The 16,187-nt window shown below is 42.3% G+C and overlaps 1 protein-coding gene and 1 long non-coding RNA gene across 2 annotated transcripts in view; one reads left to right on the top strand and one right to left on the bottom strand.

Annotated features, from left to right (window-relative positions):
* The window catches only part of Hsd17b11 (hydroxysteroid 17-beta dehydrogenase 11), a 61,841-nt gene extending 48,555 nt beyond the window's left edge, over positions 1-13,286 (top strand). Inside the window, exons 6-8 of the mRNA XM_021163520.3 lie at positions 212-349; positions 10,096-10,212; positions 12,546-13,286. Of these exons, the coding sequence (XP_021019179.1) occupies positions 212-349; positions 10,096-10,212; positions 12,546-12,630 (340 nt within the window). The 3' untranslated portion in view covers positions 12,631-13,286. The remainder of the gene's footprint in view (positions 1-211; positions 350-10,095; positions 10,213-12,545) is intronic.
* Positions 1-16,187, bottom strand: part of LOC147005304 (uncharacterized) — a 37,175-nt gene that overhangs the window by 630 nt on the left and 20,358 nt on the right. The gene's annotated exons all lie outside the window — the stretch shown is intronic.

Genomic DNA, 16,187 nt, shown 5'->3' with positions numbered 1-16,187 from the left:
CACCTGGTTAGGGACTCAACACATAGGAAATGTTCTGTGCCACGTGCTTGAGGTTTTCGTGTACTTAGGAATGAAGCTCTGCCCGCTAAAGCTACACCAGGCCTGTTATTCAGGGCTTCCCCACACCGCACACTGCTGGTGGGAGGGGCTCACCTAACTGCTCACCTAACCCCACTATTCTTGAATTCATTTGTGAACTCCTTCCTTTCAGTTCCAGCAAGTTTGCTGCCGTTGGCTTCCACAGAGCCTTGACTGATGAGCTGGCTGCCTTGGGACGCACAGGAGTGCGAACATCGTGCCTCTGCCCCAACTTCATAAACACCGGCTTCATCAAGAACCCTAGCACCAAGTAAGCTGGCCCAGGGTGAGACCAGAGTAAGCTGGGAGCACAGGTGCTTGCTGGGGATTTCGCTCTGTGGACTTCCTAAACAGATTAATCCCTGAACCGCCTGATACCTGATGCTTTCAGTTCCTGATGCTTGTGGGAAAACAGGTGGGGAAACAAGGAGAGAAAGACAGGAGGTCACAGCTGTAAATGCAGACCTGAATGACAGGGTCGGGTCGGGGTGGGGGAAACAACGACTGGTTAATCTTTCCTTTGTTCCTTCAACCCCGGATCAGCAGTTTCAGACTCACATACACATTTTTTGTCTCCTGGGGTGCTTGGGACAAAATCTGGGCTCCTGAATCCCAGAGATGATTTACATCGCTTGGTTGGAGTAGAGTAGTGGTGAGGAGGGCGCCTGGATCCCTGGTCAAAAGCCACGTGGGGTGATTCCGGTGATGCTGTGTGGCTGTTCCGCCACAGTGCCCCTCCAGAAGGACAGCACCAGCTTACAGTTTACCAGAGGGTATCAGCTCCTTGCTGTTTACCTTTTAAACACCGCCAACTCCCTAGGTGGAGAGTCTTTGTATGCATAGTAATCATTAGCTCACACAACTGCTGTGGGCGCGCGTCAGGCTCGCCGTATCTGCTTACTTGTCTAGGGAGCCTCAGAATTTTAAAGCGAATATCTAATAGCCCTTCCTGTATCTGAGACCCCTTTACATGTCCCATTGGCTGCATAAAGTTTTCCCAAGGGCTCCCCCATGGCCTTTAAGTTATGTGAGGTTAACACCTCTCTCTCCTTCTACACTTAATCTACCCATATCAGCCAGGAAAAGACCAAACTTAACATTTGAAACAGTGTGTACAGAATGTATAACCATTGTAGAGATAAAAGATCACGCTTAAGCCCTGAACCATCTAAGTCTGACGGTAGGATAAGGTTTTTCTCTTTAGTTTTTCCATTGGTGTGTAGTCATTGTTCATGGTATTATATTAAATAAGGACATTTTCTTTCTTTTTAAACATTTTTTAACCTAGGAACCTCTGTCTTGTTTCTTTAATCATGTTGAAACTACTAAGTTTTTGCAAAGCAATATGCAAGTGATAGTGAGCTAGTAACATTTTACAAAAATTTGTACACTTTTACAGTCTACACTAATAACAGATTGCCACAAAGTTAGAAATGTAAAATTCATCATGGTGATTTACAGTGTGGTTAGAAGTTAATAAAGAAACCTTACATTGTCAGTCAATGGATTCCAACACAGAAAATCAAAGAACCTCCCTGTCTTCTAGTTACTAAGAGAATTGTGCATGACGCTAGGAATCCAGAAGTAGATATTTACAGGGAAATGGCTGATAAAAATCAATAGCATTGAGTCAAATCAACTAGGTTTCCTAATAAAATCATAGCTATGATGTCTACCTCACAAAGGGAATTTGTGATGTTGTTAATAAATATAGACACGTTTTGTTTTGTTTTGTTTTCCGAGACAGTGGGGTTTCTCTGTGTAGCCCAGGCTGTCCTCCAACTCAGAAATCCACCTGCCTCTGCCTCCTGAGTGCTGGGATTAAAGGTGTGCGCCACCACTGTCCGGCTTCTTATGTATTTTTTAACATCCTGTAAAGATGTGTCAGCCGGGCAGTGGTGGCGCACGCCTTTGATCCCAGCACTTGGGAGGCAGAGGCAGGTGGATTTCTGAGTTCGAGGACAGCCTGGTCTACAAAGTGAGTTCCAGGACAGCCAGAGAAACCCTGTCTCGAAAAACCGAAAACAAACAAACAAACAAACAAACAAACAAAAATACATAAGACTAATGTATTCATTGTTGCTACTTGAATTTGTAACAGACACTTTACATTTCCTGTGTCTCTTTGTCTGTCTCTGTCTCTATCTGTCTCTTTGTGTCTCTGTTTGTCTCTGTCTATCTCTTTCTCTCTGTCTCTGTCTTCTCTCCTCCTGGCTTTTTACAGTTTTCCTGGGTCCCAGGGATGGAACTCACATCACCATACCTGTACAGCAAGCCCTTCACTGCCTGTGTCATCTCTCCGGCCCTTGCTTGTACTTTTGTGCCTTATGCACATACACAATTGTATGTATCTATCTACATCCTGGGGATTCACAGATGAGTGAAAGCACATTTGTCTTTCTGAGACTGGCTCAATTCACATTTCCCTGTAAACACTGTAACTTGGTCTTTACGGCTGAGAACATTTCAGTGCGCGTATACCATACCTTCGTTAACACACACACACACATGTTGCCGGATGCCTAAGTTGGTTCCATCCCTTAGCTCCGGTAAGTAGAGCTGTGATAAACATTGCCACGTGTCATCTTAGGAGTAGTCTAGCTGGGCCTTATGGTAGATCACCATGCCAAGTGTCTGTCTTCTCGCGTACATTCTCACCAGCGCCTCTGTGAGGAGAGAAGGAGCTTGAATTTGCATTCTGAATGACTGACAGGACCTCACTTGAGCTCTGAGTTGTTTTTGAAACTCAGCCAATCCGACTGGGGGAGGTGGGAACCTCAGTGTAGCCCGTGTGCATCTCTCATCAGCTGCTGAAACTGAGCAATTATTTTTTTCATGTTTATCGGCCATTTGACTTCTATCTTTTCAGAAATATCTCTTCTTTAACCCATTTATTGCATGGACTTGGTATCTTGAAATTTTAGTTTTTTAAGTTCTTTGTACAGTCTAGATATTAGTCTTCTGTCGGATGTACAGCAAGCTAGGATTGTGTCCCATTCCTCAGCCACCATCTGTCTTTACTTGGTAACTTTTCTGGGCAGAATTTCTTAGTGTCACAAGACCTCACCCCAAAAGAATCTATGTTAAGCTACAATTTTGTTAGAAAATACAAGTAAGACTAAACCTAGGTTTTCTAGCACCACCCATGATCCCAGCACTCTGGAGGCTAAATTTCACACCAGCATAGGCAACAAAGTAAGATGTGTCGCCAACAACAACAGAAGAAACACACAACAGAAGGCAAGACAATCTGTTCAGAAAGCCAGTTCTTAACTCCGTCTGTATGAACTATGACGCCCTAGCTTAACCCTGAAGAAACGACAGGTCAGGCTGGAGTTGGGGAGCAGCCGTACCAAAATACCCCTTGCCACTTCCTCTCTATCTCAGTATTTAGATGCTGAAATAGCATATTGGCATTCGTTTTTAAAAAATAAAATAAAATAAAAAGCAGGTGATCTTTCATTTGTTAAAACCTGGTACTACATTTTAAAGCTATTGCTGTTTTAACCTTGCAAGCCCCAGGACATGGCTGGACAAGGCAAGAGCGCCCTCTGCTGGAGCAATGTATCCCGAGGAGAAATAATTAGAGACTAGCAGTGTGTGCCCCGGCTGATCACTAAACAGTCTTTCTTACATCTGGAGCACTGGGGTAGATGCTGTCTAGCTATCCGATAGGTGAGTCGTCTGAGGCTTACAGTTATTCCCCGTGAGCAGCAGAACGGAATCTCAGACCCAGTTACCCAGAGCCAGATTTCTCTCTGAAGAAACTGGAACGGCTTCTAAGTGGATGGATTTGAAATGCTGTGTCCCAGATGACTGTTGGTGCTTAAGTCCACCTCTGAGGGCACTCATATGTCATCTATCACTTGTGTTTACATGTGTTACACATGTAACACACTGCAAAGAAGCAGGCTTTCCATAAAGGCAAGAGTTCACTGTAGTCTGAATTTATGGGAATTAAATATTGTCATGCCCCCTGATTAAGTTCTTGAGAACTAAGAATTATTTTTATTAAATAAGCTTGGATAGCAATAGGGTTATTTCAAAATATTCACCTGCTAAATACCAAAAGCAGTCCCAGGTTCTTTCTGTTTACCTTTATTCTCTGATCTGATCCTGCATGCCAGCTTTGATCCTCCAGCCATGGTTTGATAATCTGTCTCTGCCTCTGCCTCTCAGTGTCTCTTTGACTCTTTCTCTTTGACTCTCTTTCTCTCTCTTTCTCTTCCTCTCACTCTTTCTCTTTCTCTCTCTTTCTCTCTCTCTCCTCCCTCCCTCTCTCTCTTTCTCCTGCTCCCTCTTATCCATACAGCCAAAGCTGAATTTAGCTCGCTATGAAGCAAAGATGACATGAGCCTCTGCCCTTCCTGCCTGCCCCGTCTTCCAGTTTCTTCCGCTTCTAATTTCTATAACAGCTCTGCAGCTGGTCATCTTTTTGTCACTCTGGCAAAATACTGGTGATAATCAACATACACAGAGAAAACGTTTATTTTTGTCCACAGTTTTGGAGATTCACGCCTGTGATTGGTTGGCCTCACAGTTTCCAGCACTTAGCTAGGTAACAGTTCAAGGTAGCAGCCAGTAAGCCAAGTGTGGTGACTCATGCCTCTAATTTTAGTGCACATTAAACTCATTATCACAAATTAAAGACCAGCTTGGGCTTAAATACTGAGATCCAACATGAAACAAAACAGAAAGCTTCCTTGCCATCTGTTCTTGGAAGAATTATTAAAAGATTTCTGTCAGTTCTCCTTTAAACGTTAAAAAAAAAAAAAAAAAGAAGCTGGGCATGGTAGCTAGGATTTCCAGTTCAGATGTGTCTATGTAGAGAGCTCTGGGCCAGCCTGGGCTACACAGTCAGACCCTGACTGTCTTAAACGAGCAGTCTTGAGTGCTGATTGAATTTCTTACTAAAGGCCTGCTCCAGTTTTTAGTTTCCTCGTGAGTCAGTTTCAGTGGCTGCCATTCCTTAGGTCTGTGTATCTCATGTGGACTTTGTCCCAGGGCTGTTCACGGTGCTCTCAGAGTCGTTATTCTGTGAGGTCCTCCTAGTACTGCCCGTGCTGTACTCTGCTTTCCTAGTCTGTGTATTTTAGCTCCCTTGGCCATCCTAACTTAGAACGTTAATTCTGTGGTTCTTTTCAAAGAATCCTGGGTTCTCGTCTGTTTCTGGTCTCTGTCCACTTACTCATGGCTTCTCTGCTGTTTCCGGTCTCTGTCCACTTCCCTATAATTAAGTCTTTGCTGTTTCTCAGTCGTCTTGCCTTCTGCTTGGTTTAATATGACTTGTAGCTTCTTTTTTAATCTTCTTTTGATATTACAATGTAATTATATCATGTCCTACTTTCTCTTCCTTCCCTCCAAACCCTCACCATGTAACATTCTCCCACCTTCAAATTTGTGGCCTCCTTTTCCTTAATTGTTAAAGTAGTTGTGTGTGTGTGTGTGTGTGTGTGTGTGTGTTCTTTAATGTATGAGTACAGTCTGCTCAGCCTGTATGATGTTACTTGGTTTCAGGGCTGACCATTTGGTATTGGATAACCACTTGGAAGTGGTTTCTCCTGCCCTCGGTTGCCTGTAATTCTTTGCCTAAGGTTGAGGGCTCGTGAGCTTCCACCCTCCACAGTAGTTCATTGTTGCTCTTGTAAAGCTCTGTTGAAGCAGACCTGTTAGTGCTTTATGGTGTGGACTCTGACGTTTCTAGGAGACCCAGTCTGTTCCTCTGGCTGTGGTGATCTTTCTGTCCCCCTCCTCTGCTATGATCCCAAGCTTTAGGCCTAGGGTAGTGTTCCAGATGTGTCTGTGTGACTGTGTTCCAGATGTGTCTGCTGTGACTGGGCTCCACAACCCTGCATCTTCATGGGCCGTAACTTCTGTCATGGTTACATGACAGAACATATCAGCACCCCTTGTTGAGGCTTGAGAACCACACTTACCTGTGTGTAGAAGGATAACCATTTAGAATGTAGTTAGGAATTACTGGTTTAGTAAAGTGGCAGTTACAAGTGCTCTGAGAGCCATGACTTGACTAGTCCTCAATAGTTGGCCAGGTTTCCAGTACCAGCGCAATTTCCCTCTTGTTGAATGAGACTTAAGTCCAAATAGAGAGCTGTTGGTTACTCCCAAGGTAAGTGAGTGTGCCACTGCTGCCCCTTAGGGTTCTCTGGTTCATAGTTTGGGGGAGGACTATTGGTGGCTTCTTTTTTTTTTCAGATTTATTTATTTATTTATTTATTTATTTATTTATTTATTTATTGTAAGTACACTGTAGCTGTCTTCAGACACTCCAGAAGAGGGGCGCCAGATCTTTTTACGGATGGTTTTGAGCCACCATGTGGTTGCTGGGATTTGAATGAACTCAGGACCTTTGGAAGAGCAGTCAGTGTTCTTACCAACTGAGCCATCTCACCAGCCCTATTGGTGGCTTCTTAAAGTGGACTTTCACCTCAGTTGATTTGGTATTTTTCTTCTTTTTTAATGCAGATGTTCCCAGCCTTGGGTTCTCCTCTAAGTGCTATATGTCACACACTTTCCTATGGTGTGGCTTCTTTTCATCTCAAAGCATTTCTGGCTGTCAGCAGCGTCTTCTCTATTGCACGGGATGTGCCTGTGGATGCCGCTCACTTCCTGTGACTGTGAACTTTCCAGTCCCCTTTGTCACTGATTTCTAATTACACTCCATTCTAGCTTTCTTCCATTAGAGTCTGAATGTATCTTGTTCGATTTCAGTCTTTTTGCTCTTACTAAGATTTGTCTTGTGCCCTAAACATGGACTACTATAAAGAGGGTTTTTCTATATGCTCTTAGAAAGCAAATCTAGTCTGCTACTGCTAAGGGAGTTCGTTATCCACATTGGGTCAGTCTAGCTGATTTCAAGACTTTTGAAGTCTTCTGTCTCATGGTTTTATACACTGTTGAAAGTGGGGAATAAACTCTCCAATAATTTGAGATCTATTGGGAGAAAGGGGTCCTTAGACTTACAGTCACCACTAAGGAAACCAGGAATGTTATACACGCAAGCCCCTCCCTACTCTCCCCCCCCCCCCCGCCTCTGTGAGTGTGTGTCCCAATAAAACTTTATTTATGTACATTGAAATTAGAACACAATATAATACTCACATGAATTGTTAAGCCATTTAAAATATAAAACCTATTCTTAATTTACATATAAATATAAAGACAGGCAGCTTTCAGACTTGAACCATGGGTCAGACTTGCCCGCCCCCCCCCCCCCCCCCCCCCCCGCTCTAGGAAACTCAGGAGGAGGACATGTCTTTCCAGGCTAAAGACAGTGGAAGAGAAAAGTCTCTCTCTTCCACTGGAAATAGAGATGACTGGTTATCTGTGTTATCTGTAGGGCCAGGAGCTCCCCCAACCAGAACCATAGCCCAAATGACCTCTATACTATCTTTATGACTGAGACCACATCCAATCCTTCCCTAGGCCCATAAGCACATACAGTAGCCTTCTCGGAAGAAATGACATGGACTCTAAATTGAGCTTTAATGTCATTGTGCCCCCTTGTGGACAGGGGATTGTATTACACCAGGAAACTCCACCAAATCGCACTGTGCTTAAATATGCTTACAATAAACTGCTTCGAGTCAGACGGTAAAAGTTTGAGCCAACACTGGCTAACTAAGTTAAGTCATAGTGAACCAAATTTCCTTCTTTTCCTTACTCTGATCAATACTCGGCCAGCCCTGGTGGTCACAGGGACCCCCTAGAGACCCTGGTGTTTCAAGAGCAAGCTGTTTTTCTAATTAAAAGCCTTCTGGAGATTTATCCCCTCTTTTTCAATTAGTGTGATAAACAATGCAGCATAATCTAAAGTGTTAGACGAGGTGTAATTGGTAGCCCTTAGGTTTTTCATAGTCAACTCTTAAAATATCCCATTTTCTCGAATATAGCTCTTCTTACTCTAGACACTTACAAGGGTGTGTGTGTGTGTGTGTGTGTGTGTGTGTGTGTATGTGTGTGTGTGTGACAGAAAGATTACTTTATCTCAGCTGACCTGTAGGTAGTTGTTATGTCACAAGGTGGTGCTTTTGCAGCAGAGCTGTACAGCGTGCTAACAGCAAAAGCCATTTCACCACCGTCACAACCCATGAGTGTTGGTCTTGCCCACACCACACTCACCAGGTGATGCCCTGTGTGTATCTGAAGCCTTCCATGGGGGGAACCTTAGTAGCATGGAAACCACCAAGCCCTGCAAAACTGGAAAGTCTGTCCTTTGGAGAAGCCACCACGTGCTGCCTTGTGCCCACAGGTTAAGAAACAACAAACCTGAAAGCCCGAGTTTTTGTGTTAAGTCAATCAAACTCAATTCTTAGGCCTGGAAATCCTTCTCAGTCTTCCTCCTGGTCTATAACACCCTCCTTCCTGACCGAGAATGATTGTCTCAGAGTACTGATGAGATATATATCAGTGCTATGACGTAATATACATCAGTACTATGATGTAATATACATCAGTACTATGACGTAATATACATCAGTACTATGATGTAATATACATCAGTACTATGACGTAATATACATCAGTACTATGACGTAATATACATCAGTACTATGATGTACCATACATCAGTACTGTGGTGTACCATACATCAGTACTGTGTACAAAAGCCATTGTGAGCACTTTTAAATATAATTGCACTTTCTATCAACATAAGAACCCTGGAAGAGATTGAACTTTTTCTCAAAGTCCTTTCAGCCTTTTAAACCACAAGGCTTGAGAGTTACTGCACTTCATGCAGAAGTTGTCTGACCGTAGGCAGTGCAGGTACATCAAGCAGTGTTCAGTCAGTTGCTACAGCACCCCCTGGTGGTGGGTAGCAGGTCACAGTGTGCACTTCCTGATGGTGGGTACCAGGCTGGAGTGTGCACTACCAGGCCACGATGTCATATGTAATACTATTGTTTGAGAATCCCACAGTGAACATGGCCTTCTAATAAATGCTAAGAATGAAGAATTACATTGTGTATGGCTAAACTAAAATCTCCTTTCTGTGTCCAATTACTGTGCTCACTTTTAAGTATAATGCTACATCCTTTCCAGTTTTATTTCACAATGTAATTTTTCTTTCCCGAATGAACTATTTGTAACTACTTCTAGTACTCTCATTTCTTTGCATTGATCACATTTCAGTTCCATCTTCCTGAAATACCACGCTTTGGGGGTGTTGACATATTTAGTGAGTGTGTGATTATGCACCCTTTATAAAGATCAGCTCTCCTGCAAGCTCTCCTAGGAGGACTTACAACGATGCCTAGATTGCTAAAAGCTGCTTTGAGGGAACACTTGCGTGTCATATTGCACATATAGGGAAGGTGTGACATGGACCAGAAAGGAAGGCTGGAAAGGGATTTGAGAGCTGTTGAGAAGTAACGCCTTTGTATGGACACCCGGGGCCTGGAGCCAGGCACAGGCCACACAGTCATCCCTCTGAGACGTTAGACATTGTCCAATAAAGATGCTCAACATAGCCAGGCGAGGTGGCTCACGCCTTTAATCCCAGCACTCGGGAGGCAGAGGCAGGGGATTTCTGAGTTCGAGGCCAGCCTGGTCTACAAAGTGAGTTCCAGGACAGCCAGAGCTACACAGAGAAACCCTGTCTCGAAAAACCAAAAAAAAAAAAAAAAGATGCTCAACATATGGTAATATTTCAAAATTATATTAGTTCCCAAGATGACTGAAGTCTTAAAGGTGAACTTGTTAGCTATTTTAGCGAGCCATTTCCCTAACTGTCATGCTTAGGACTGTATTATCTCTTGCATTAGGTCATTGTAAGGCTTCAGCAGGAGCACCTCCATGGAAGGCTTTATGCAGGGTGTGGTCCACAGCAGGCATTTACTAGGTGGCTGGTGTTATTGGGAACGTGTGCCTCTCTGAGAGCCTGTGGTGGGGTCCGCATCCTGGATTAGTTAAGGCTCAAGCCACACCGTAATTCCATGTTCAACACAGAAGTTTCGCTTCAGTGAGATACCTGGTTTCTGAAGCCTGTGTGTGTTTCAGTTTAGGACCCACCCTGGAACCTGAGGAGGTGGTGGAACATCTCATGCATGGGATCCTCACTGAAAAGAAAATGATTTTCGTTCCGAGTTCCATAGCACTTTTGACAGTATTGGAAAGGTAAGCGACAGCGTGTTTGTCTGCACGGGAAGCCAACACGCTCATGTTAGACTTAACATCCATTGATAAAATGCAGTTATGTGGGAGTAAACCAACAAAAACTTATAGGCTGAGAGATTCTATCAGCTTTTAAAACTGGGGGTGCTGGTCACCAAGGAAGACTAGAATAGCTACTGAAACGTTCTCACATGTTTTTTTTTAAGGTTTATTGGTTTTGTTTTTATGTATGTACCTTATCAATGAGCAAGAATGTTTTTAAAGCACTTTGATAGTAGAATCATCAGACAATAAGATTTGGAAGGAGAACAAGGTTAGATTCTTAGGTTTTAATTCAGGACATTTGAATCTGGACTCGGAAATTTGTATCTTAACAGGTAACTGCTACCAACAGCTGTTCCAAAAAAATCATATTTTAAGAATTACTGACCTATTATTTTCTTTAGTCAGCTACACTGTATGTCATTATTTTATGTATTTTCATATGCAAATTTAAGTAAAACTGTACAATGCGTTATAGCTCAAAGAAAAGTGTTTTAAAGAAGACGCTACAGAAAAGAGAGTTAATTGTGAATGTCTCTGATGTTCTACTCTGTGCTGGTGACTAAGAGTGTCTCTTTTAATGTTCATGTGTAGTTCTATATTAGACATATTAGACTACATTATAACTGTGTTTTTACAAAGAAAACAATACTGTTTCCCTCAGTGGAGGTGATGTTCTAAATGCAAACAGAAAGAACTTATCCACGTATTTCCTTTCATTGGCTATACTGTATGTCCTTACTCTTATGTATTTTCATATGCACATTTTAAATAAAAGTGTACAATGGGTTATAGCTGGAAGAAAAATGTTTTAAAACAGACGCTACTGAATAGAGAGTTAATTTTGAATTGCCTGAGTGTTCTACTCTGTGCTAGTAATAAAAAGAGTGTTTCTTTTAATGTTAAAAAAAAAAAGAATTACTGAACTAAAAATTAAAAGAATAAAACTTAAGAGATTTAAGTTATTACAAGTGTTTTACTACCTTCTGCTCAAAAGCCAGTTGGACACACTCTAGGGTTTAGGTAGAAGAGCTCCAGGGAAGGGCTGGAGAAATGGCTCAGTGGTTAGCAGCACTTGCTGCTTACAGGAGGCCCCAGCTCAGTTCCCAGCATGGAGATGCACAGAGGTCCATAACTCCAGTCCCAGGGGATCTGGCACCAGGCACACACACACACACACACACACACACACACACACACACACACACACACAGTGCACTTAAACACATACAAAACACTCATCATAAAAGAAAAATAAAGAAATCTTTTATTGAAAAAAAAAAAAAAACTAAAGTGCTCCCTGGGAACTCCCTGGGAGCCATGGCCGCTGTCTGCCACCATCACTGTTCTAACTGTGTTAGATTACCAGGCAAGCAGCTTCCAAACCCGCTGCAAATGAGGTCTAGTAGATCACTGTGTGTCATGATGCTGACTTAGAATTCCATGTACCTTCTCTCCCTGGACTCTGACAGGCTTTTAAACATGAGCGCACAGGGAGAGAAAAATGAGGCGGGCCCATCACCTTTTATACTAACATGAATATTGTTCACCAGAGCGGTTGGACATGAATTTTTTCGTATACATGTGAGAAATTTAAATGCGAAGTTCAATTAATTTGTTCAACATTATGCTCAAAAGTAAGGGCACTGCCTGCATTGTCCTTAAATGGCTCCCCTTCTCTGGGCCTTAGTGGAACATTCGGTGATGTTCTGAATTATAAAACATCAAATTAGCTCTGAATTTTACTTTCTCCTCAGCTTTAGGTTGTTTGTTTGTTTGTTTGTTTTTAAACTTTTAATGTATCTACTATTCAATTTTGTATACCTCCACTCTGAGATCTTTTGGGAAAGAAGAACAGAGTACATTTATTTCAAAAATAAATAAATGCATATATGTGTATATTTAAAAGGTATTTGGGAACCTAAAAAGATATTTGTTTATTTTAAAGATATTTGTCGTACCCTAGAGAAAGTTAACCCCCCTTGTTTCTCATTTAAAAAGAAAGTTAATTTATTTTATTTTTTTTAATTGTCTTCCCTTTTTATTTGTAATTTACAAACATTCTTTAATGATTTTTTAAAAGGCTGGATAATTGCACTATAGAACTTTTTAGATAATAGTTAAAAAAGGAAGTTAATTTAAATGGAAAAAAATTAAGTCCAAGTCTCATAATCATGTCTATAATGAATCTGAGATGATATATCATAAATCAAATATTAAGCATTTTTAAATGAATACGCTTTACAAGCACACTTAGCATCCCTCTCCTGATCATATTTACACGTCTCTTTCAGGATTGTTCCTGAGAGGTTCCTGCAAGTCCTAAAACACAGGATCAACGTCAAGTTCGATGCAGTTGTTGGGTACAAAGACAAGTGACGCAGCCTGTTCCGATTCCCTGAAAGCCGATTGACTGGATCAAAGTTGATTTCTTCTAATATTAATCAAAAGTTTGATGTTTTTAATGTTTTCTTTGTATCTTGTTTCTTCACTGTCTCCTCTTGAAGCTGTGACCATTGTCATGAAAACCAGTTTCATGTCCTAGACCCAAACAGCCCTAAGGAAGTTGCGCCTATGGAAAAGGGGCGGGGGACGATTGGTTTCGTGATGATAATTTCCCCAGATTCTGTGGCTCATCGCCAGGTTTTCAGAGCTTGTACTGTCGGTTTTCATTTACAGGATCTGTAACTGCACTTTGAGTTTGTATAATTCACACTTCCTGTTCTACCCCATATGAAATTAGAAACCTTAACCTCTCAAGGTGGAATGAAGGACTGAGTCTGGTGTCATTTCACAGCGGAGTCATGTGCTCTGTAACGTTCCATTCCGTGGATCAGCGCTGTTTGCTGAGATACCAGCCCAAGGGAGCTTGGAGGAAAAGCGTCCGTGGGACTGCAGTCTGGGTACAGGAAAACACGCGGACAGATGGACAGACGGAAATAATAAATGGACCAAATCTCACGCTTAGTGTCTCCATCTGCTGCAGAGACCATGGCTTGACCTTTAAATAAAAGGAAAATCAATGACTCGATAAAGTCTCTGTCTCTGTCCCTCTGTCTTTCTCTCATGTGCATGCGCCTCCAAAATTTCTTGGATGTGAAGTTCAATGAGGTGGGACTTCACGTTGAAAATGAGTAGATTTTTTTTTTAAGTATAATTTCCGTTTTATTTTTTCCAAGGTATTTTTCCTTCTGCCCTCGAGAAACCACCTCTTTACACGGGCTTTGGTGGAGGTTGTGGTGCAGCACTAGCAGGTCTAAATCGTGGTGGGGGTGCTCCGTTCTTCCAGGCTTCACGGGATCGATTCCTGCCGACCTTGCTATGAATGGCACAGCTCACGCAGTCATGCAGCTTGGCATAGAGCTTGGGAAGCACGTAAGTGTCGAAGATGCTTGCCTCAGATATGCCCCTGACAGCAGCGGCTTCTACAACGTTCCAGTGATGAACTTCTCAAAGGTCTTACCCTTGGTCACGCACCCGGCGCAGCGAACTGACTACACATGGCCGCGGCCCTTTTTTTTTTTTTTTTTCTCTTTATATACATTTAAATGCTATCCCGAAAGTTCCCTATACCTTCCCTCCGCCCTGCTCCCCTACCAACCCACTCCCGCTTCTTGGCCCTGGCATTCCCCTGTACTGGGGCATATAAAGTTTGCAAGACCAAGGGGCCTCTCATCCCAATGATGGCCAACTAGGCCATCTTCTGCTACATATGCAGCTAGAGATACGAACTCTAGGGGTACTGGTTAGTTCATATTGTTGTTCGACCTATAGGGTTGCCGACCCTATACAAATGATACAAATGCAGCTAGAGTCAAGAGCTCTGGGGTACTGGTTAGTTCATAATAATGTTCCACCTATGGGGTTGCAGTTCCCTTTAGCTCCTTGGGTACTTTCTCTAACTTCTCCATTGGGGGCCCTGTGCTCCATCTTATAGATGACAGTGAGCATCCACTTCTGTCTTTGCCAGGCAATGGCATAGCCTCATACAAGACAGCTATAACAGGGTCCCTTCAACAAAATCTTTCTGGCCTATGCAATAGTGTCTGGGTTTGGTGGCTGATTATGGGATGGATCCCCGGGTGGGGTAGTCTCTGGATAGTCCATCCTTTCGTCTTAGCTCCAAACTTTGTCTCTGTAACTCCTTTCATGGGTATTTTGTTCCCTATTCTAAGGAGGAATGAAGTATCTACCCATTGGTCTTCCCTCTTCTTGATTTTCTTGTGTTTTGCATATTGTATCTTGGGTGTTCTATGTTTCTGGGCTAATATCCACTTATTAGTGAGTGCATATCTAATGATTTCTTTTGTGACTGGGTTACCTCACTAAGGATGATATCCTCCAGATATATCCATTTGTCCAAGAATTTCATAAATCCATTGTTTTTAATAGCTGAGTAGTACTCCACTGTGTAAATGTACCACATTTTCTGTATCCATTCTTCTGTTGAGGGACATCTGGGTTCTTTCCAGCTTCTGGCTATTATAAATAACGCTGCTATGAACATAGTGGAGCATGTGTTCTTATTACCAGTTGGAACTTCTGGGTATATGCCCAGGAAAAGTATTGCTGGATCTTCCGGTAGTATTATGTCCAGTTTTCTGAGGAACCACCAGACTGATTTCCAGAGTGGTTGTACAAGCTTGCAATCCCACCAACAATGGAAGAGTATTCCTCTTCACATCCTTGCCAGCATCTGCTGTCACCTGAATTTTTGATCTTAGCCATTCTGACTGGTGTGAGGTGGAATCTCAGGGTTGTTTTGATTTTCATTTCCCTGATGATTAAGGATGTTGAACATTTTTTCAGGTGCTTCTCAGCCATTCGGTATTCCTCAGTTGAGAATTCTTTCTTTAGCTCTGAATCCCCCCCCCTTTTTTTTTTAATTCGAGACAGGGTTTCTCTGTATAGCTCTGGCTGTCCTAGAACTCACTTTATAGACCAGGCTGGCCTTGAACTCAGAAATCCACCTGCCTCTGCCTCCCAAGTGCTGGTATTACAGGTGTGCGCCACCATGCCCAGCTGAACCCCATTTTTAATGGGGTTATTTGAATTTCTGGAGTCCAGCTTCTTGAGCTCTTTGTATATATTGGATATTAGTCCCTTATCAGATTTAGGATTGGTAAAAATTCTTTCCCAATCTGTTGGTGGCCTTTTTGTCTTATTGACAGTGTCTTTTGCCTTACAGAAGCTTTGCAATTTGAGGTCCCATTTGTCAATTCTTGATCTTACAGCGCAAGCCATTGCTGTTCTGTTTAGGAATTTTTCCCCGGTGCCCATATCTTTGAGGCTTTTCCCTACTTTCTCCTCCATAAGTTTCAGTGTCTCTGGTTTTATGTGGAATTCCTTAATCCACTTAGATTTGACCTTGGTACAAGGAGATAGGAATGGATCAATTCGCATTCTTCTACATGATAACTGCCAGTTGTGCCAGCACCATTTGTTGAAAATGCTGTCTTTTTTCCACTGGATGGTGTTAGCTCCCTTGTCAAAGATCAAGTGACCATAGCTGTGTGGATTCATTTCTGGGTCTTCAATTCTATTCCATTGATCTACCTGTCTGTCACTGTACAGGTACAGTTTTTATCACTATTGCTCTGTAGTACAGCTTAACGTCAGGCATGGTGATTCTACCAGAAGTTCTTTTATTGTTGAGAATAGTTTTTGCTATCCTAGGTTTTTTATTTTTCCAGATGAATTTGCAAATTGCCTTTTTTATCTCAGTGAAGAATTGAGTTGGAATTTTGATGGGGATTGCATTGAATCTGTAGATTGCTTTCGGCAGGATAGCCATTTTTACTATATTAATCCTGCTGATCCATGAGCATGGGAGATCTTTCCATCTTCTGAGATCTTCTTCAATTTCTTTCTTCAGAGACTTGAAGTTCTTATCATACAGATCTTTCACTTCCTTAGTTAGAGTCACACCAAGGTAT

Source organism: Mus caroli, unplaced genomic scaffold (genome assembly GCF_978045245.1).
Source record: "Mus caroli unplaced genomic scaffold, Mus_caroli_1 scaffold_4, whole genome shotgun sequence".
NCBI classification, from domain to species: domain Eukaryota; kingdom Metazoa; phylum Chordata; class Mammalia; order Rodentia; family Muridae; genus Mus; species Mus caroli.
This window is presented reverse-complemented; position numbering and strand designations above follow the sequence as displayed.